Raw genomic sequence first — 19787 nt, forward strand, 5'->3', positions numbered from 1 at the left:
TTCTTACAGTATGTAAACATTGCTTTAGGACATTAAAGTTCCCTCAGACAAGCTGGCCAGTTACCATGGTTTTCTGACACAAACCAGTGTGTTTTGAGGTCCTCATCCTCAAAATACTGACTGCTTACCTTGTGAGGGGAGGCTTGTTTCACCAAGATAAATCCAAACAAAAAATGTCAAACGCCAAAGTCGTAGAATAACACATACTGTATGCACTTGCTGACTGGGGATGCAGTGGATTGACTCCTGTGTGTCATGGTGTAAAAAAGATCGCCATGCCAATCCCAGTTGACATACTGCGATAGGTGGGGTTACACCCTGGACAGTACCTCATCATTCAATCATATCAAAATCATGAGAACCAAAAACAATACCATTTCACTGTTCAGTGAATAATTCCAACAAAATAAGGACAATATGTTTCAGTAGAAAATCCTTTCAGACAACCGTTTTATTCAGAGCTGAAAGTTTCCATCACTTCCTATTGTCTGACGTTACAGGCCGATGTTCATGTCATCGCTCCCTCACAAAACCGATCAGGTGTTACAGAAAATAAATATGAAAAGAATGAGATTAAAATGTTTAGGACATTTACAGACATTTTGTAATGTGCTGATTCTGAAGCATCAAGACGTTGAGAAAAAGCTCAATTTAAAAATGTGACCGTTTTCACCAAGTGGTCACCATGACAACAGACACCCTGAAATCCTCTAACATTTTAATGTCCTGTACCAAGTCACGTCTCTTAATATACAAAAGATTAAAGATTAAAAGTTGTGGTTCAGATTTTTATTGTCGCATTGTCCTTACGTCCACTGAAATCCCGGAAGTGTTTGAACACAAATGTCATCTTTCCTGATTTGTTTTTGTCTTTAAGATTCACATTCTCAATCCAACCGACATGGATGTTTGAGAACTCAGGATCAGGACAAACAAACTGAAATGAAAGAATATATGAATCGTATGTCCACTTGGCCCAAAGTCCTAATGATATCCGAAGAATCAGGAACCTAGAAAACACTGTTGATGGTCTGGATGAAGGTTTCTTCTTTCCTGAAATGAAATGCGGATTTGTTGATTGACCTTCACTTTAAACCTCGTTCAGAGTCACTCACAGTGTATTAAAAACCACTCTCTCCCTGGATGGTTTTGTATAGGACATCATTGTCATCAACAGCACTTTGCTCCAGTTGTCATCGTCAGCAGCAGCTGAGAACTGTGCTTAAAGGGGTACTCTGTCATTTTAAACCAGAGGACCTCTTTTCAGCTCCCCCTGCTGTACTTTAGTCCAGAACAGCACCCCGGTCTGACATGACACTCCGTAACTTTGTCTCTCAAAACCTTAACTTCTTCACCCTGGACATTCAAATTTGTCCTCCAGAGGCATTCAGGGTTAATCTTGCACACCGTAAAAATAAAGCACCTGGTTTTAGCCTGAGCATGCTACCATTTACACATTTTTAACAATGCGTTCATTGTTAATAAGGTAAAGAAGAAGCTACATGTTAATATCTGCTTGAGAAAACAACAATTAATTATCATGTGCCAATTTTTCTTTAAAAAATATATATTTTTTAAATTTTCCACTGACAACTTGACTTTTCTTTGATGTATTATGTTTGAAGCAGTGACTTGTTTAAATGAGACTAAGGGTCCATTCATATGCAACGTCTAAATGGAGGATGTCAGAGGTGTTTCTAACCGAGGCACCGGTGTGATTACCCTTCGGTCATGTCCTTCATTAAGCAACAATAATGTGGGAGCTACTGAGGTGATTGAAGTTGCTGCAGCCTCAGTGAATTAATAAGACATTAAACCAAGGAAAACAATCTAAAAAAGACCATGGATTATGACCACCGCATTACGATCACAGCAGAGTGGACAAAGACCAGTTTGACCCACTTCTTTGGCACCGATTATCAAAAGATGTGCTCACAGTTGCAAACTGCAACAGATACCCACTGCAATTACTACTCATCATAACAGTGTCATTATTGTTTGAGTGCATGTCTTCATTGATGATGTATTTGTGTGCGCATAAGATGCTGCATTTGAATGGCCCCCCTTAGGCTAGATCCACTCTACTCTGTTATCATTTAAAACACATTACTCCGATATGCCTACTGTGAATGTCACCCTAGGATTATTAAAGCCCTCAAAACTGACACATTTGTAAACATTGCGGACTCCATTTTTGTTTGAAAATAATTCCTTTGTTTTAGTCTGAACAGCTGTCATTTCAGTTTCACTATGTCACCGTCAATGTCAATATTCTGCCTACTGTTTCCACCAACATGTGCATGCCTAGTCTACCTGAATGGTCAGATGACGTAGGTTTTCAGGTGTGTCAGTGTGGACGCAGATAACCTCCAATACAGAGCTGGAACACCCGCTGAACAGAGATAATTTTGATAACACAGGAGCCAGGACTGTGGATGTAGCCTTAATGTAGTTGACAGAAAACATGCAGGAGTGGGTTTTCACTGTGATCTTCAAACGTCTTTTACGTCATTTTCACACAGAGCTTTAAACGCAGCATCAGGTTAGAGAGATGTTTGGGGACGTGTGTCAGACCAGGTGGTAAGGTGTGTACATGAGGTCTGGCTGCTCCTCTATGATGACAATATATGAGAAAAGGGGCTGGGGCAGGGTCACCACCTCTGCTGGCTGTAGACGGGGAAGGCCAGCGTGACGTTGAGCGAGTCATTGTGTTGGACCAGTGATGTGTGCTGATAGTGCAGCACCAGCTCCTTTAGGGATCCATAAAGGTTGTAGGGTTCAGCGAAACCGTAGCCGGTGCCCGTCTTGTTGATGACGCAGTGTTTCACCTCCCCGTCCACTCTGAGAGAGGAATGGAAACAGAGGGGACAGGATCAGAAATAAAAAATGAAAAAACTGGTTATTTTTTCAGAACTTGAAAGAAAAAGAGATTCATTCATAGTATCATAAACAGGGAATTATTTTTTTGTGTGCACACCCCAACACAGAAAGAGACCAAGGAAAGAGAAAGAGGGCTTGGCTGTATGAATGTTGTTAGTTCTAGCATTAACCCCAGGAAAATACACAAGCAAACACAAATGATACAGTCCCCAAAATTCATGACATGACAGTAAAGTCATGTAGCTTGCAAAGCCACTCCACTTTTGGGGTAAAGTTTACTATGCTATATGTATATTTTACAGTACAACAAAAAAGAAAAGAAAATGTGCATTTGTTCCTCTAGTTCTTTTGCTTTTCCCTATGCCAGTGAATGCAGCACAGACACTGGTGACTCTGGCCAACAAGTTAATATTTTAAACAAACAGAACAGGTGACGAGGCAAAACTCACACCACAGAGCAGGCGTAGCAGCCCGGTTTGCTGCTGTCTCGGACCAGGAAGGTGCCATTTCGCTTCCCTCGCAGCAGAGACTCGGCCTGGTTGCGGTTGATGTTTCCCAGGCGCCAGAGACGTTCGTCATGATGGGGGAGGTCCTCCTCGTCCTCCACCATACTGTACTCACTGGGGGGAAATCACATGTTAGCGCCACCAACATAACTCACAAAATTAGAACCGCACCAACTTGAAGTGCTGTTCTAGGTGCAGTACACCCTTATCATCACTGTTGTGTGCCACATGGGTATCGGTTGTCTCCTCCTCATAAAAGTAAAACGGATTAATCGGGGTGACACTGGCTGGTATGCAAGTAAAAGTTTATGGTCTCATTCTCTGCTCCTCTATGACTTCCCGATAACTACCATCTCAGATATAAAAAGGAGAGTCAGTCGCTACTTGAGGAGATGGTTAGGACTCCCGAGGAGCTTGAGCAATATCGCTCAAGTTCAAGGTCTTGAACCTTTGCCAGGGAAAGGGGACTCTAGAGCACATACTGAGTTGCTGCCCAAAAGCTCTGGGGGAAGGCAGATACCGATGGCGTCACGATCAGGTGCTCAAGACCATTGCAGAGAGCATCTGTAGTGGCATCGCCAGCTGTTGCAGGTCAAAACCCACAAAGAAATCCATCAACTCCATCAGAGCTGGGGAGAAGCCAAGAACAACACCGAGAGCAACATCAGGACTTCTCAACACTGCACAAGACTGGCAGCTGTCAGTGGACCTGGGCAGCCAACTCAAGTTCCCCCAGCATGTTGTTAAGACCACCCTCAGACCTGACATCGTTCTGGTGTCAGAGGCAACAAAGAATGTTCTCATGCTGGAGCTCACTGTGCAGTGGGAAGAACGAATGGAGGAGGCCTTTGAGTGGAAGAGGGAGAAGTATGACAGCCTAGTCAGCGATTGCCACAGACAAGGCTACAGGAAGGCAAGGAGCTTGCCTGTGGAGGTTGGGTGCAGATGTTTTGCCGGACATTATCAGTGCAGAGCCTGTACTGCGCTCTGCAAAACAGGAGCGAGAAGGAGGAGGGCCATCCATAACAACACAGAGTCAGCAGAGAAAGCTTCTAGGTGGCTCTGGATCAAGAGGGTGGATGCATGGTCAAGTGCTGCAAGGGCACCAGTTGAGACCTGATCAACCTGGGTCACCTGATAGAGGGCGTCTGATGTTGGAAAGACCCGAAACACCCAATGACCTCAGGTACATCACTGATGAAGTGCCCTAGCTATGCATCAGAAGATGTTTCACTACAACTCAATGTTTTTTCAATGCAGCATGATGTCTATTTTGTAAGTTAATTAATAACAAGTCACACTTCAGGCAGGGCTAAGGTGTGATTGAGAGTGGGTGTCATTAGGAGACCTGCTGGCCCTCACATTCTAATTAAGGTCCATCCCTTTTTTCTTTCACAGTTCCTCCTTGTCATCAATCAAAGCTTACACCTGGCATACACAAACTTACTCTTCTGTGGTTTCATTTTTCAGGCCGAGCCACTCGTTCAGTTTCCTCTGACGAACGCCTTTCTGTGTCAGCCACCTGAGAAACACATGCAGCAGAGGTCTTAGTATTGTGAACACAGATCAACGGGAAACCAATATGATACAGTCGAAGAAAATAAAAAATGTGATGAGAGAGGAAAAAAGAGTGAGATCCTGTATATCACACAAACCCAACTTCAGATTGAATGTATATGTTACATGTCACAGTGCAAGTATGTGACATACATGAGGTATTGGTCCCTGGTCTTGCGCAGCTGGATAAGGTCTGGTTTGATGCTGTTCATCTTCTTGTCTATCTCTCGGTAGTCAGCGGCCTGTTTTTTCAGATCCACCTCAAGGTGAAGTTTACTGTCCACGATCTCACTGATTCGAGACTTTAGCTTGTCGTAGTTCTCCATAATTCTGTAATGACGAAGGAGACATGAGTGAAACAGATTATGTAAGAATATGTCGATACATTCGGTCCGTAAGGAACAACATCAACATCAGTGACTGGAGGATGGAAGGAAGGCAGAAGGAGTTTGACAGAGTTCGACATTTCACAGTCTCCGAACTCAACTACTTCCAGCCCTGAACTAGATTTACCAGCAGGTGGTTTTATTCCTGTGGGCACTGTTGCCACAGCAACACGAAGTCTCTGTCAGTTACCAAGGTAACGGCCTACCTCTGAATCTCCTTATCATTGCCCTCTCGACGAAACTTCTCAATGTACTCTTTGCTGAAGCGCTCCTGAGTCTGACACTGCTCCTCAAAGATCTTTATGGTCTCGTTGAATGCCTCAATGGCTGTCCGCTTCATCTGGATCTCCTGAGGGAGGAAGAGGAAGGGCGAGAGGAAAAGAAACAAACAGGATAAAGAGAGATTAAAACAGATTCTGGAACTGCATTTCCCAACATGCTGTGTGTGTGTGTGTGTGTGTGTGTGTGTGTGTGTGTGTGTGTGTGTGTGTGTGTGTGTGTGTGTGTGTGTGTGTGTGTGTGTGTGTGTGTGTGACCTGTGAGGACTAAGTGATGGAGGCTCCACCTTGTTTTATAGACAGAAAACTTAACTTTCTGTCACACCAAAGTGTCTGTACATGTGTGTGAGAGAGAACCAATCAAGACCACACAGCTAGGGTCCAAGAGAGAACAACCCAAGCGTGACAATGTTTCTGTATCTGACCCAACGCAGAGCCTGCTGCAGTTCATAAAACACAGTTCCTGTTGGTCAAATTGAACCATAGTCACTGCTTGCTTTTCTTCATCACCAACATGCACATTGTAATTGACTGCTACAACACACAAAATGCAGATATAAAATAAGAAACTCAGTCAATGTCACAGAGGCTGACCAAATACTGATTGGACATCTCAACTATGTTCTGCTTCTGTTAAGAGGCTGCTCTGTGCATGACTGCCTGGCAGCAGAAAAGAAGAAAAAAGTCATAATTTATTGCTAATTTGGGTTGTCTAAAATTCATTTTAGTAGAATAGTAGTGCTAATGTGTACCTGTGATGTTCTGGTGTACTCTTCATACAGCCTGTCATACTCTCTGTTCTTCTCCTGGTACTGCAGATGATACTCATGGAGCTTCTTACCCACAGCTTCGATGCTGTCCTCCTTCACCACCTGGTCCTGAAGAATGACAACAATGCTTCCAATCAAATGACTTGTCAACCAATACAAGAACACGCCATTGCATTGTGCACTGGGAAAACATTAGCAGACCTGTTGGTGTTTGGAGACTGGGTAGAGCAGTTTAACGTCCAGTTTGGGGTTATACTGGGCCAGAGATTCATGGCGGTAATGGTTGATCAGCTCCACCACTGAGCTGAAGGTCAAAGGGTCAGAAAAGCCGTATTTCCCCTCCCGATGAAAAATCTTTATCAGCTTGTTGTTGCCTCCTTTCCTGTGAAGTGGCAGAGGACAAATCAGGTCAACTACCTGTGTCTGTAGATCATTCTTTAAAGCAGAGCTGCCCAAAGTGGGCCCCACAAGATAAAAAACATACAGATGTATTATATGATGTATTTTTTATGAAAACACAAAACTAAATTTAAATAGGCCTATATAAAAACTAACTGATAGCTTTGTCACCTCAGAGTTAGAGTGTAGTCTCCGTGCATCTTAGTGGAGGCGTCTCGCACCAGAAATGTACCGTCAGCTGTGTCTCTCAGTTTCTCGTTTACCTCCTCCCTGTTAAACACAATGGCATGTTCAAGCATACATCTAACATTATACATACATTTTTGTTTTTTTAAATCAAGTGAACAAAAGCACATAACAAAATAGAGTACATTCAACATGTGAGGAGACCATAGATCATATATTAAAAAAAGTAGAGATTTCAGATGGATCTGAAGTGAAAATATTTTTGAAGAGCCACCAGGGGGTAACCCCGATGGTTGCAGAAATAAGTTTGAATGGACGTTTACGGGAAATTGACGCCATTTCTCACTAAAGAATTGTCAAGGGTTTATTGTCTTAAAAGTGAGTTTCACCTCTTCTTCAATAGCACACAATGTCAGATTTGTACATGTCACTCAGTGGAAGGTTATTATGAGTGATGTAACAATCTCTTCCCACTTGATGGCAACAAAAAAACAGACCACCGTAAACATCAGAGATCAAAGAAGTTGTCACAGGAATCAATACATACTAAGCTGCATGGAAAATCTGCACTCGATGTTTACATTTTTATTTTACATAAAGCGGTAGAAGATGGATGGATATTTTTAATATTTAATTAACCTTGTTTAATTGTTAAGCTACAGCCCTAAACTTGGCTCGATTGATTGGTATGTTACCTGGAAATGTCTCCCCAGTACCACTCAGCATCCTGCAGAGCAATACTATTGTTAAAGCTACTGGGAGTTGCTGAAGTTGATGACTTCACTGGTTTGGGAGGTAAAGCTGAAAGACAGAATCAGAGACAAAAGTAGTCATTAAAACTGAATACAACACTACAAAGACACAGTGTGAAGACACAGAATGAAGATGTGATTATATCTAATTTCACTCCCTTGGCATTAATCTCATCTCTTGACATACTCAAATTGGGTTGTTTCCTGCACTCATTTAAACACTGGAACTGCAACTCTTAATTTTCTGTGGCTCACAGTTAAGGATGTTGCTGTATTTAACATTTAACACAGCAAGGGACATGAGATATATCAAGCTTAACACTAGCTGAAGGCGACCTTCAGTTTGATTTCCAAAGAAGGTTCCACTTATATGCTTTTAGAATTCTTCACCTTTAACTTAATACGTTCATAGTTTAGTTCAAACACTTACTGTCTAAACATTAACACAAGACTGGGTAATGCCCACACAGAACTGATTTCCTCTAATTTTTTCCGGAGACCCAAGGCCATATTTCTCCTTTCACAGGCAGTTTCTCCTCTATGTCAGTAAAGTAGATGATTTTAGTTTGTTGACAAAAGTAAACATTTGAGGATGTCTTCATTTTCAATAATAAAATCATCATCAGCTGCCAGAAACATTTGCAGGACAACACGACACTGTGTGTAACTTTACAGAGACAAATAAAGACACGCTCAATGCAAAACTCCAGTTCAAGATTCAAGAACATTTCTGTGTCACAATTTAAACTCCATTTTAAAAAGTGGAACAGCGACGGCCATTATATCATGTGTGAGTCACACCACTACAGGTGTTGTCCCCTTTGACAGCTCTGGCTTCAGGTCTAGGATCCTACCTGGACTCTGGATATAAATGTAAGAGGATTTTCTCCTGTCCTTGGCCCTGCTTCCCACATCATGCTCCATGTCAGCCTCTCTAAACCCTCACCCGCCTCCATGGCGTTTCAGCAGCAGAGCAAAACACGGACCGTTTCTGTTTGGATCTCATCATCTCCTGCCTTCATCTGAACCAACTGCTCAACCCAGCCTCAAAATCACTGACGACATCTCATAGGAAAGAGGTTAGGTTACATTTTCTGCAGATACCTTTTCTCTCTTTGTGATTATTCTCTTATTTTCTAAGAGACTCTCTACCACACGGAGACTTGCAGGATTTCTTCTTCTACCCACTCTAATCCTTTTACATTTCCACCTCAGCTACAGAAAGAATGTTTATTGTGTATTGTGTATTTTGTATTTTTTAAGTACAATTTAAAATCAGGATTTTGTATTTTACTTGAGTGCGTATTGACTCAAGTATTGTACTTAGTTACTTTATAAATCCTATCCGTTACTGAGTAAAAATAAAAATTCAGCACAATGAAGACCTACAGGGGGAAAATATACACCAGAACCAGACGAATGATGATGTAATTAGCACCAGCACTGGCGCATGAACATAGAGGGCGCGCGCCAAAAGTGATGTAATATCCTGTGTCGCGCCGGGCGCGTGAGCTCCAAAATAGTTTTGGATTTCTGACCCCTTTGTCATATTTCTACTACCCTCACACCCCACGCAAAGTAACTAAGTCACTTTTAAGTACATTTCAAATGAACTAGTTTTTAATTCTACTTAAGTACATTTTCAGATTACTACTTTTACTTCTACTTGAGTAATATTTCAAAGTATTGCTACTTTTACTTGAGTACAATATTTTAGTACTTTTTCCACCTCTGATTCTCTCTTAGTCTCAGTTCAAAGCTCAGGAGAGAAGCTTGGAGAAGTATGACATCACCACTGCCCCCAACCAATCCAACAATGGCAGTGATATTACCGAGATAACATCCCCTCTCCCCTTATCCTCTTCCCTTCTCTTCTGTTTTAATTGCCACTCAGTCTGACCGACCGATCAATACACTCAAACTGACACTGAATGACTAAGCAGTAAAATGACAGGCACTGTACTTTACTGCTGACTGAAGAAATCAGCCTGTGACAACTTAATTATTGAATAATCTGTCAATCTTATTTTGATTGGAAATCCTCATCAGTCTTTATCAATTCTATCCACTGTGTTTTCTGTGTTCAGTTTTATTAAGTAATCGAATCCTGCATCAGGGCAGCCCTTTCCTGCATGTCATTCCCCCTCTCTGCCTCCCCATGTCCTGTCTCTCTCTCTCCACTGTACTGTTAATAAATGGCAATAAAAAGCCCCAAAAATATACTTAAACATTGTTTAAGTGTAACCCATGTATAATGTTCACCATATTGTATTACTTTTACCAGAACTACTGGCCACTGAGATTTTGTTGCTGGAAGACACATCTAACCGGGGAGAGTAATGGCAAGTCAGAGAGAGCGGACCAGCTGGTAAGGCTTTGTGCACAACAAAGAATCATCAACTATGCTGCTTGTGAAATTAACCAGTGCAGTTCAGGTTCAAGAAAGAGTAAATGCAACAAGCCCACCCGAGCCGAAATCAAATTTCAAAATGATTTGTCCTGCTTCTTTTAGCAGCTGTTCTGGCCAGACATGAGCTCCCTTGTGTCACAGGGGAATAATAGTAGTAAAAAAACAAGCATAAACACTGTTTGATAAATAAAGTTGAGAACCATGGAGACGACAGTGCAAACCATCCTGTTCACTGCTGAGAACAGGATATTGAAAATTAGCTAACCACACACGTTGAACTTCCTGTTCATCACCATGTTTTTCCCCCATGTTTTTGCAATCTCTAACTTCACCTCTATGGTCTCATCGTGTGGAAGGACATGACCAGCATCTACAACATTTGACAATGAGACACAAAACCAGGGTGATGCTGTGATAGAGGAATAAAAAATATCCATTCAAGTGAGAACAAAACCATTAGAGCTACGATCACTGATAAACACAAACGTTCTATTTGCACACAATGACAACAGAGCTGATTAATTCAAGCATTTTAGCGTTTCCTATCAACAGTATCACGTTTAACCTGTAAATACAGGTTTGTATTTTATAATTTTTCTAAAGTGAGGTGCATGTTAATGTGTACATGTCTGTGTATTTATGTTACCTGGAGCAGCCTGGTTCATGTTGAGCTCACTGGTTATCAGAACCTCCAGGACCTGAACCAGAGGATCAAAACCAGACTCTGACCTAAAGAGACAAACAGAGTCATAGTTAGATTCAAGATACAAGTTTGGCCTGTCAAGTGGACGTTAGTTCAAGTCATCAGACACACACACCACTCCGATACACAAGAGGGAGAGACTGTGAGAAGGAAACGGAACGAAACATAAAAAATCTTTCTCTTTGGCGTTTTTAAAAAGTTCCCCGTCAATACAGCGCTGTTTCAGGAAATATCTCCATCAGCTGTAGTACATATGCCAGGTCTGGAAGTTTAAGCTTTAACAGTCCACCAAAAACAGAGAAGACGACATTGTAAACATCACAGAAATTAAAACGGAAACACAGACAGAATGAACCAAGCCAGGGGAAAGAAAGGGAAATAATGTCTTTGTTTAGAGAGAAGCGTGTGAGTGCAGATACAGTGAGCGCACTCATTCCTGTATTTTTTAATATCGAAATATGCATCGCAAAAAAAACAAAACATGCCAATGTCAATTTGTTCATGAAAACAGCCAGCAAAGAGACAAGAGATTTCTGACATATTGACTGACTTAAATGTTGTCAGTATAAACTATAGAGGTGAACAGCATTGCTGCCTGCCAGAGGGGTTTAACGTTATTTGCGTGATGAAAGCTACTGGAGCTTTATAGAATAAAACTACTAATGCAATAAGCTTTGTTTGTTTTGTGTGTCTTACGGACCCTGCCGTTTGTCTGAACAGCAGAGGACTGAAGCTCTCGGCCAGGTTCCGAGGGCTCAGCTGGTTTCTGGAGCCGTGAAAACAGACCCGGGCCAGGTGCCGAACGACGCTGAGCAGGGTCAGGCCGTACTGGGTGGGACAGGTCGGTGAGCTTGCCACGCCTCGGAGCATCTGGGCACAGTTCTCTGGGTCTCGGACCTCTGTGGACAGAAACAGGGGAACAGAAGTGTGAACAAATAGCGACCCAAACATGAAACATCTGAATTGTTAGGACATGACATGAGGGTTTTGACTTCTGCTGACCTTGCACTGCATGGATCATATCGGCCTGTAGCGAAGATGGGAGGACGGGGCCAGGGAGGTCCAGAAGGAACCGAACCACCCCTTCACAGAGTGATGGCACCTCCAGCTGCTCCGGGTCTGAAAACAAAAACACCCCAGTTTCAAATCAACAGAGAAATGAAGGAACAGAGAGGAGAACCAAGTGGAAGATTGAGCTAAATTCAGTATAAAATTATTCATAGTCATTCATTACTTATTTCAATCCTGGCCTCAAGAGAATCTAGAGCTCTGTGGCAAGAACTTTTTTTTTTGGTCACAGCTTTTTGTAAATAAGTAAGTGGAGCAGAAAACTGAAAACAAAATGAAAACTGATTGGTCATTGCTGCTTCTTACCAGTATCTGCCAGCTGCCGGGTATCCAGACCACCTCCACTCACACTGCGATAAAGACTGGGACTGTCGAGACCTGTAGAATCACAGAGCTTTGTTTAAATTCATCCTTATACAAAATGCAGCAACAGTGAGGATAAAACATAATTATATAAAGCAGTGTGTGAATACTCCAGATTGAGCCAGATTAAGACAATTTTAAAAAGCATATTCTGGCTGACTCATGAATGGCTAGATTAGTCAATTTGATATGGTGCTTCGATAAATAAAACTGATAGATATTCTTTCCAGCTCAGTGCTATGGGGTGTTGTTTTTTTACAAGCAAATGCATGAATGCAACATCCTGCACAATACAACCATCATAACTCTCAATAGTTCACATTGCTGGACATACTGAGGTTCTGTGATTTTGAAGAGCAGAAGAGTTTATTCTGCAGTGGTCTGTGGAAAAGCAAAAACATCGGCCATTCAAGATTCACCTTCACTGCTGCTCTACACATCAGTGGAACCAAGTGATTAGCAACACCTCACCGTGTATGTGTTTTTATTCACTGTAACACATGAGCTTAGTACCTTTTGTCTCTATGGCCTCCATCAGTCTGCTAAGGAGGGGAGGGGCTGTGTCTGGTGGTCCAAACTGATCTGGGAGGTCTGGCAACATGAAGCCTGAAGAAAACAACAACAACAAACAACGTAATCAGAAAAACAGACTTACATTAGAGTTAGGTAAAGTCTGAGCTGCTGTCATTTCTGACTAAGGGCCTGTGCCAAATCATAAAATCAATCATTAAGGGGCAGTCCACACGGAAACTGTGAATATGGGTTTAGGTGAATATGCATACTTTTCTGACGGAAAAGCGTTCCTTCCACACATTACATTGTTTTAGGACCTGAAACTGTATTTCTACAGTTTATGGCTGTGTGACACACTTTTTATTTCAAACAATAAAATAATATATTTTTGAATGATTAAATCAATATTTATTTGCTTCTAAAAAACTCTTGCTTGCTTCATGAAAAGTGCTGTTTGAAAATATTGACACAAATCTAATTCCATATTTCTCTTCATTTGTTGTGCTGTGATATTTGCAGCGCCTTGACCTCTCAGGGCCACCATAACAGTATAACAATAGCCGCATGGCACATCGCTCCTCGTCGGTGTGCTGGAGGAGAAAACGGCGTTGCTGGTCCATTATTGCCACAGATCTGTCGAATTCCCACCTCTAGTTTCATACGAGAGTCATGATGAAAGTGACATAATTTTCTCCTCCAGCATACAGACGAGGAGCCATGTGGCCATTGATATACTTTATGTAGCTATTGTAATGAAAAGCACGGGCTCGTGTATTGATTACCTGATATTTTCAGTGCCCGCCCACATGTGACGCGCCTTAAAGTTAAGAACCGTTTTTAATCTTGATGTGTACTTCAGCGTGAGAAATCGGAGGTGTGGCGTGAGAGCATGTGAAGCCAATCAAATGCGTGAGTCTCATGGCCAGAGCCATTTAAGCTTCACAATGACAATGATAAATTAGGGTAAAAATTCTGCATAGATCTGCTTTAACGCCCAAAAAGCACTTTAAAGTTGTGAGGGACTGCCAAAATGTCGTAACAAAGATAGGTTTGCATGCATGACAATTGGTCGTGAGGACCAATTGTCATGCAAACCTATCTTTGTAGTCTTGTAGAGACGTGTATACATTTACACATAAACACACTTCCTGTGTTTTTTTGTTAAAACTGGTGGCAGCAGCAGCAGCAGCAGCAGCAGCAGCACAGAGCTGTGATCTGTTCAGTCAGCAACCACAACATTGCTGTGTGTGTCCATGTATTACTAATGTGGGGACGTAAACCTGTTTACACAGTCACCTTATGGGGACAAAAGACAATTCCTCATCATGTAAATGACTATATTTTAAGGTGAAGAAATGCTTTAAGGTTAGGTCAAGGTTTTTAGTGTGCGTGTGCATGTGTAAACTCAAAGCATTAAATGCATACTTGGTGTTCAGAGGTTTTTGAAAATGTGTTTTCCATCTTGTGGTTAGAGTTTAGTCTGTATATGCTGTACAAAGATGTGCCTCCTGCTCACCGGCTATATTTGAGGACACATTTCCGTAGAGGAGTTAAACTTGGAAAATTCGTCCGACTATAAACAAAAGCTGTGTCGCCCCGATGAGTGTTGAGTTAAGTTCATGTGTGTCTGTGCGTAAGCGTGCGTCATTAAACCTATGATGAGGAAGCAGCTGAAGGAAATTGAAGTGTGTGACTCACACCAACCTCGTTTCAGGCTAAAAACAGTTTTTACTATGCACCATCATATTTGGAGAATTTAACACTGTTACTGTTACCACTGATTCAGGGTTCGGTTGGCAACAGGTCATCTCGATTACAGGGAAGATCCTGATTGGTTCCGTGAACAAACTCTCTAAGTGGATCTATGAAACGTTTAGGCGCAAAGGAGCGTTCACACAAAGCAAACAGCAAATATTCTTGTCTCTGATCATGTCATTTTCATGTTAACTTGTACACGTTTGGCTGCAGGATCATAGTTTGTTTAAAGTTTAATCGCACAGGTCAAAACAATGTGAAAATTCACCTTTTTTTCAAGAAAAGAAAAAAAGAGGAAGGGCTATTTTGTCGAACTTAACTCACACTCCGATTCTGAGTCAGTCCTCCCTGATGCTGCAGATGGTGGTCTGGGTGGGCGGGGTTTTGGTGTTGGTGGGGACATTCTCTTTCTGCCAATAAACTCCACGTATGTCCCTGGAAAGTCGCCTTTTTCCTGAGGAGCATTTTAAGACACACAGATGTCTAAGTATAACTTATGATAACTTTAAATAGACACATGTTAATCCAGCACTAATCCAGTAGATCCTCGTTAATCCAGGGCGAACATGAACAAACCATGTTTATCCAGGTCTGATTCAGGGTGCTTTCACACCTACAGCATTTGGTGCGCACCAAACGTGTTTGGTCCCTTGGTACGGTTTGTTTGCATAGGTGTGAATGTAATCTCGGACAGAAGAGTCATACAATTGCGTGTACAAGCAGACATGCTCGGCCAGCCTTCCATTGAAAATGAAGAGTTGGCGCGCGCCGTAGCTGACAAATTCAGAAGTGCGGGCCCTAGTGCAGCGACACGCACCTGCCGCGACACAGGATATGACGTCTTTTTTGGCGCGCCCGGCACACTTCGGCGAGTATAAACCACACTATGGTGAGTATAAACCAGGCTTTACGGCAGTGCAGCGCTGAGGTGGAAATCGGGGGTTAGTCTGGTTCAGGTGCCGATGGTCTTCGCCGTCTATTTTGGTTCGTTTAGAACTCTGCATATGTGAAAGCAAACCGTACCCACGTCTGTTTGCTACATTGCAACACTGGTGCGGACCAAAGCAATCGAACCACAGGTGTGAAAGCGTCCTCAGTCCAGCCAAATTAATCTAGGACTAACCTGGTCCAACCAAGTTAATCCAGGACTAACTTGGTGCAACTGCATTAACCCAAGACAGACCCTGCTCAAACATATGATTGGACTAGATATAAATGAAGAACTAACCAGGACCAATCACGGCCTAAGACCAAACCTGGTGCCACCATGTTAATGAAAAAGAAACTTGTCTCACTGGTGTTCTCAGGAATGTGCTTAAATGTTTCAGGGTCCTACCTGAGTGGTCTCATTGAAGCCTGGCAGCCATCCTATCTCTGATGGTCGTTCTTCAGCTCCATTTGTGCAGCCAAGTGCAAGCAGTGCTCCTTTACTGACCAGCAACATGTCCCCAACATGCAGGTCGATGTCCTCCTCCCGCTCCTTCTTGTAGTCATACAGTGCACGGTATTGAAATCCCTCTGAGCTCATCCTGACGTTTTTGAGTATGTATGGCTTTGCAATAACTATCAGAAACAGCGATGGATAAAAATATTTTTTTTTTATAAAAATAGCTTTTCCTTATCCTGAGGCGATCTAAAGCAGATAATATTGGCTTTGTAAATGTAGCACTTCCAGCTGTTTGTGTGTCTCCCCTGTCTCCATGTCTGCTATTGTCCTGTCATCCCTCCAGGCCGAGCCACAGCTGCTCAATCAAAGCATCTTCACCGTTCATGAACAGGAGTCTGAGCAGCGGTAGAAGCCACATCTGGCGATGAGATGGATGAACCTGAGAGAGAAGAAGTAGGTCAAAGCTTTTACACAAGGACAAGCTGCAAGTGTTCTGTGGCTAGAGCTTCTCTAATGTATCTGCATTTAAGTAACAGACATAAAATTTAGTAAGAAACGACTTCATGTGGGATAGGAGAATATTCAGAGCTTTGGCACAGCAACAGTGGAAACCTTGGAGAGTCTACACAACCGGTTGCAGAAATCCAGTCTAGTAGTATCGGTATCAGCACATATCCAAATTCAGGTATCAGCTATAAAGCTTGAGGGGTTATGTTTTTGTACTTTGGACTGACTAAACCGGACATTTATTTATATATATAATATTATATATATATATTCCAGAAGAAAAAAAAAGGAGGAAATCATTGACAGCTGTAGCCAAGTCTAAACCAACACTAAGAGAGGGGATCGTATCAGTCATCAAACACAGAATATCAAGAGATTCCACAGAAGACAGTTAATAACTGGGGGAAATAATCAAATCAGTTGCAGATAATTTCTTGACCTGATAAATGTCTAACAAATACTTATCAGATTAGCTGGAAAATGTATTATTAATGAAATATTTAATCAATAGAAATCAATATATTCCTTGTTCGGGTCCATAATGTAGTCACATTAAGTCAATAACACAACAATCTTCAAATCAAAGCAATACCAGGTTGATCATCAAAAGGTAGCACATCTTTGTTTTAAGAAGGTGGAATTTCAAATTATTTGACCAGTAGTCCAGTGTCACTTGGCCATTCCTATTGACTACAATCTCAGATTAAGTATTTCAACTCACGAGAGTCATAAAGGATAGCAGAGTGGTGGTCAATATGCGTGACCAGTACACAGACACTCCTTATGGTCTGGTCAATAAAAGGGCAACACAAAATGTGGACTTTTGTCACTTGTCAATATGCCACAGATGTCTCAAATCATGAGGGAGCGTGCCATTGGCATGCTGAGTGCTGGGTTGAACGTTACAGCTGTGGCAACACAACTGAATGTGCATCATTCCACGATCATTCCAGGCCACGATCGACAACCTGGTGATGTCCATGTGTCGCCGGTGTAGCGCTCAGCGTGAGGCTAATAGTGGACACACGTTATTGAAGTTTGTGAACTTGGATCATCGACCCCCATTGTGTTCTTCCTGCCATTACTCTAGGACTTTTGTTTTGAAATTGATCCTAATGCTCACAAATTAAAGCCACTTTATTGATAAAGTTGTACTGTTATTTTTTGGATAGTTACTCTGTTATGTCATATAACAATAACTACAAGTACTTCTTTGTGCGTTTATATTTTTGTTGAGTGTAAAATGAGAACATACATTTCAGATATGCTGAAAAGATGGAAAGATTGATTTTCACCTGCCAAAGTGGATTTACTATTTATAAATAATTAATGTTACATATATACAACAGTCACAAACGAAAAAACACGTAGGAGGCTTTCGTTTAGTTCACGCTACAGACAGACTGAAATGTTTAAGTATAATATGCGTCAAAGCAAAAAAATACGGCCACTAGGGCCAAACTGAAGAAAAAAATGTTTAATCTTTCGAGAGAAAAATCGTAATTTGACGAGAATATAGTCGTAATATTATGTGATTTAAAAAAAAATCATTATCTAATGTATTATTATTAATAAATAGCAACAGAACTCAGCTGTTTACCACTACCAGCCATTTCCTCCTCCAGTTCACAAAAGAGGTGATTTTCTCCAAGTCTGTGTCAATCTTTTTTCCAAACAGACTCATTGTCTAGCACAACAATGTTAAAGCCCTAATGCTCAAGATAATGCGGTGTTGATATGACAAAAGATTAGACATTTCTGTATTTGTGAAGCCCCAATCCAAATGTAACTTCACAAATGCTCAGCGTTCCTCATTTTGACGCAGGTTGCTGTTGATCATCTGATCCTGATCATCTGATCCTCATCATCTTGGTTAAACAATAATTATGACTTTGTTCTCATAATTTTACGACTTTTGTTGTCGGAAGATTACGACTTTATCATCATAATATTATGACTTTATTCTTCAAAGATTTAATTAATACAAAAATCTGGTTGGCCTTAACACTCGTCGTACAATACAAATTAAGGCATTTTTAATATTTATTATTTCACCACGAACAGGAAAAACTCAAAAAACGGTGTAAAAGAGTGCAATAGAAAGCGCTGGCGTTAGTCAGACAGTAAATCCTTCCAGGAAACGGGAAACGACAATGCATGCCAACAGTAGCTTAGCATGCTAGCTTGTCAGTCGCGACAGTGGCTCACCTTTTTAATACTTTCACTGCGAAAAACCTCCGGTAATGTAAACAGCAGACGCCATTGTAGAGGAACGAGCGGTCACGATATCCAGTTGCAATTTCAAATGGAAAACAATCGATTTTACCGAATATATCCAAGACAAAGTTTTAAGTGGCTCATCCGTCGATGCGTCAAGATGGACGAAGTGCGTCAAGACGGGCAAAATACATCGACGCACTTCCGGTGGGGACTGTCAAAATCAAACGCATTTGTGGCATTCATAATGTCAAACGTTTAAATTAAATATTAGGAGCTTAGGTAAATTATATATATATATATAAATATATAATTTTATTATTAAATCCAATGTCTCCCCTAAAGCCAACTATATATATAGATACACCAAGGGCAAGGAATCGGCAAGTTCCGGAATTCTTTCAAAATAAAAACAACAGCAAACATGTGCTGCAAAATAATCATCTGCGACAAAATGTGCTTAATCGATTGATAACGTTTCAAATAAACGTCACCTTTGTAGCGTTGAAACGACCCAAACGTTGATTTAAGAAACGACAACAACTAGGCAAGGACGCATGGCACTGACGTCACGTCCGGTGACCGAGATTTCAATGCAGCGCTCCCGAGACTGGAGAGACTCTCTGTCAACTAAAAAAAAAAAAGTAAAAGTAAAAATTTGAGTTGGGGCTGTTCTGAATCCCTGCTGTTCTCGTTTATATAGCGAAAAGGAATACGTGTTTTTTCTTAATTTGCGTGTCATTTAATTCTATTTTCACATCCGCATTCATGCAAGTATCTCTCCCTCTGTGAAAATGAAGGCAGGGTGACTCCTGTATCATTACTATTTTTCTGGGGCAAACTGCACATTACATACATCACCACAAACACACATATTTGAGCAGCTATTCTTCTTAGGACACTGCATTGACTTCCATTCATGTGGACCTACTAAATCATAGCATGTAACCAGTTCTTTCCTAACCTAACCACAACTCAAGTCAAATTAGGTTGTCTCTCATTAGGAGCAGGTCTTGGTCTCCATCTTCTGGTCCTGGTTCGTTTTTATGCCAGAAAAGGTCCCGAAGAGGTAACATATACAAATACATGCACACTTCAATAAAAATATAAAAACTTTATTTTCATCAGTAGTAACAATATGTCATTCATC

General features: G+C 41.4%; 1 protein-coding gene across 2 annotated transcripts; it reads right to left on the reverse strand.

Annotated features, from left to right (window-relative positions):
- Positions 1–547: 547 nt before the first annotated feature.
- Positions 548–19205, reverse strand: LOC310940399 (phosphatidylinositol 3-kinase regulatory subunit alpha-like). 2 transcript variants are annotated; one of them, XM_083905353.1, is made up of 17 exons: positions 19132–19205; positions 15863–16352; positions 14851–14980; positions 12772–12864; positions 12202–12273; positions 11830–11946; positions 11528–11726; positions 10771–10853; positions 7658–7763; positions 6948–7046; positions 6579–6759; positions 6360–6485; positions 5536–5678; positions 5097–5273; positions 4834–4908; positions 3330–3500; positions 548–2841 (listed from the first exon to the last, which is right to left on the reverse strand). In XM_083905353.1, the coding sequence occupies exons 2-17, from the start codon at positions 16052–16054 to the stop codon at positions 2652–2654; spliced, it is 2154 nt and encodes a 717-aa protein (XP_083761479.1). In that variant the 5' UTR covers positions 16055–16352; positions 19132–19205; the 3' UTR covers positions 548–2651. The 2 variants fall into 2 exon arrangements, with proteins under 2 accessions (XP_083761479.1, XP_083761480.1); XM_083905354.1 differs by lacking the exon at positions 19132–19205 and adding an exon at positions 18629–18746.
- Between the last annotated feature and the right edge of the window lie 582 nt (positions 19206–19787).

Source organism: Microchirus variegatus (genome assembly GCF_963457635.1).
Source record: "Microchirus variegatus genome assembly, chromosome: 18".
Taxonomy (NCBI): Eukaryota; Metazoa; Chordata; class Actinopteri; order Pleuronectiformes; family Soleidae; genus Microchirus; species Microchirus variegatus.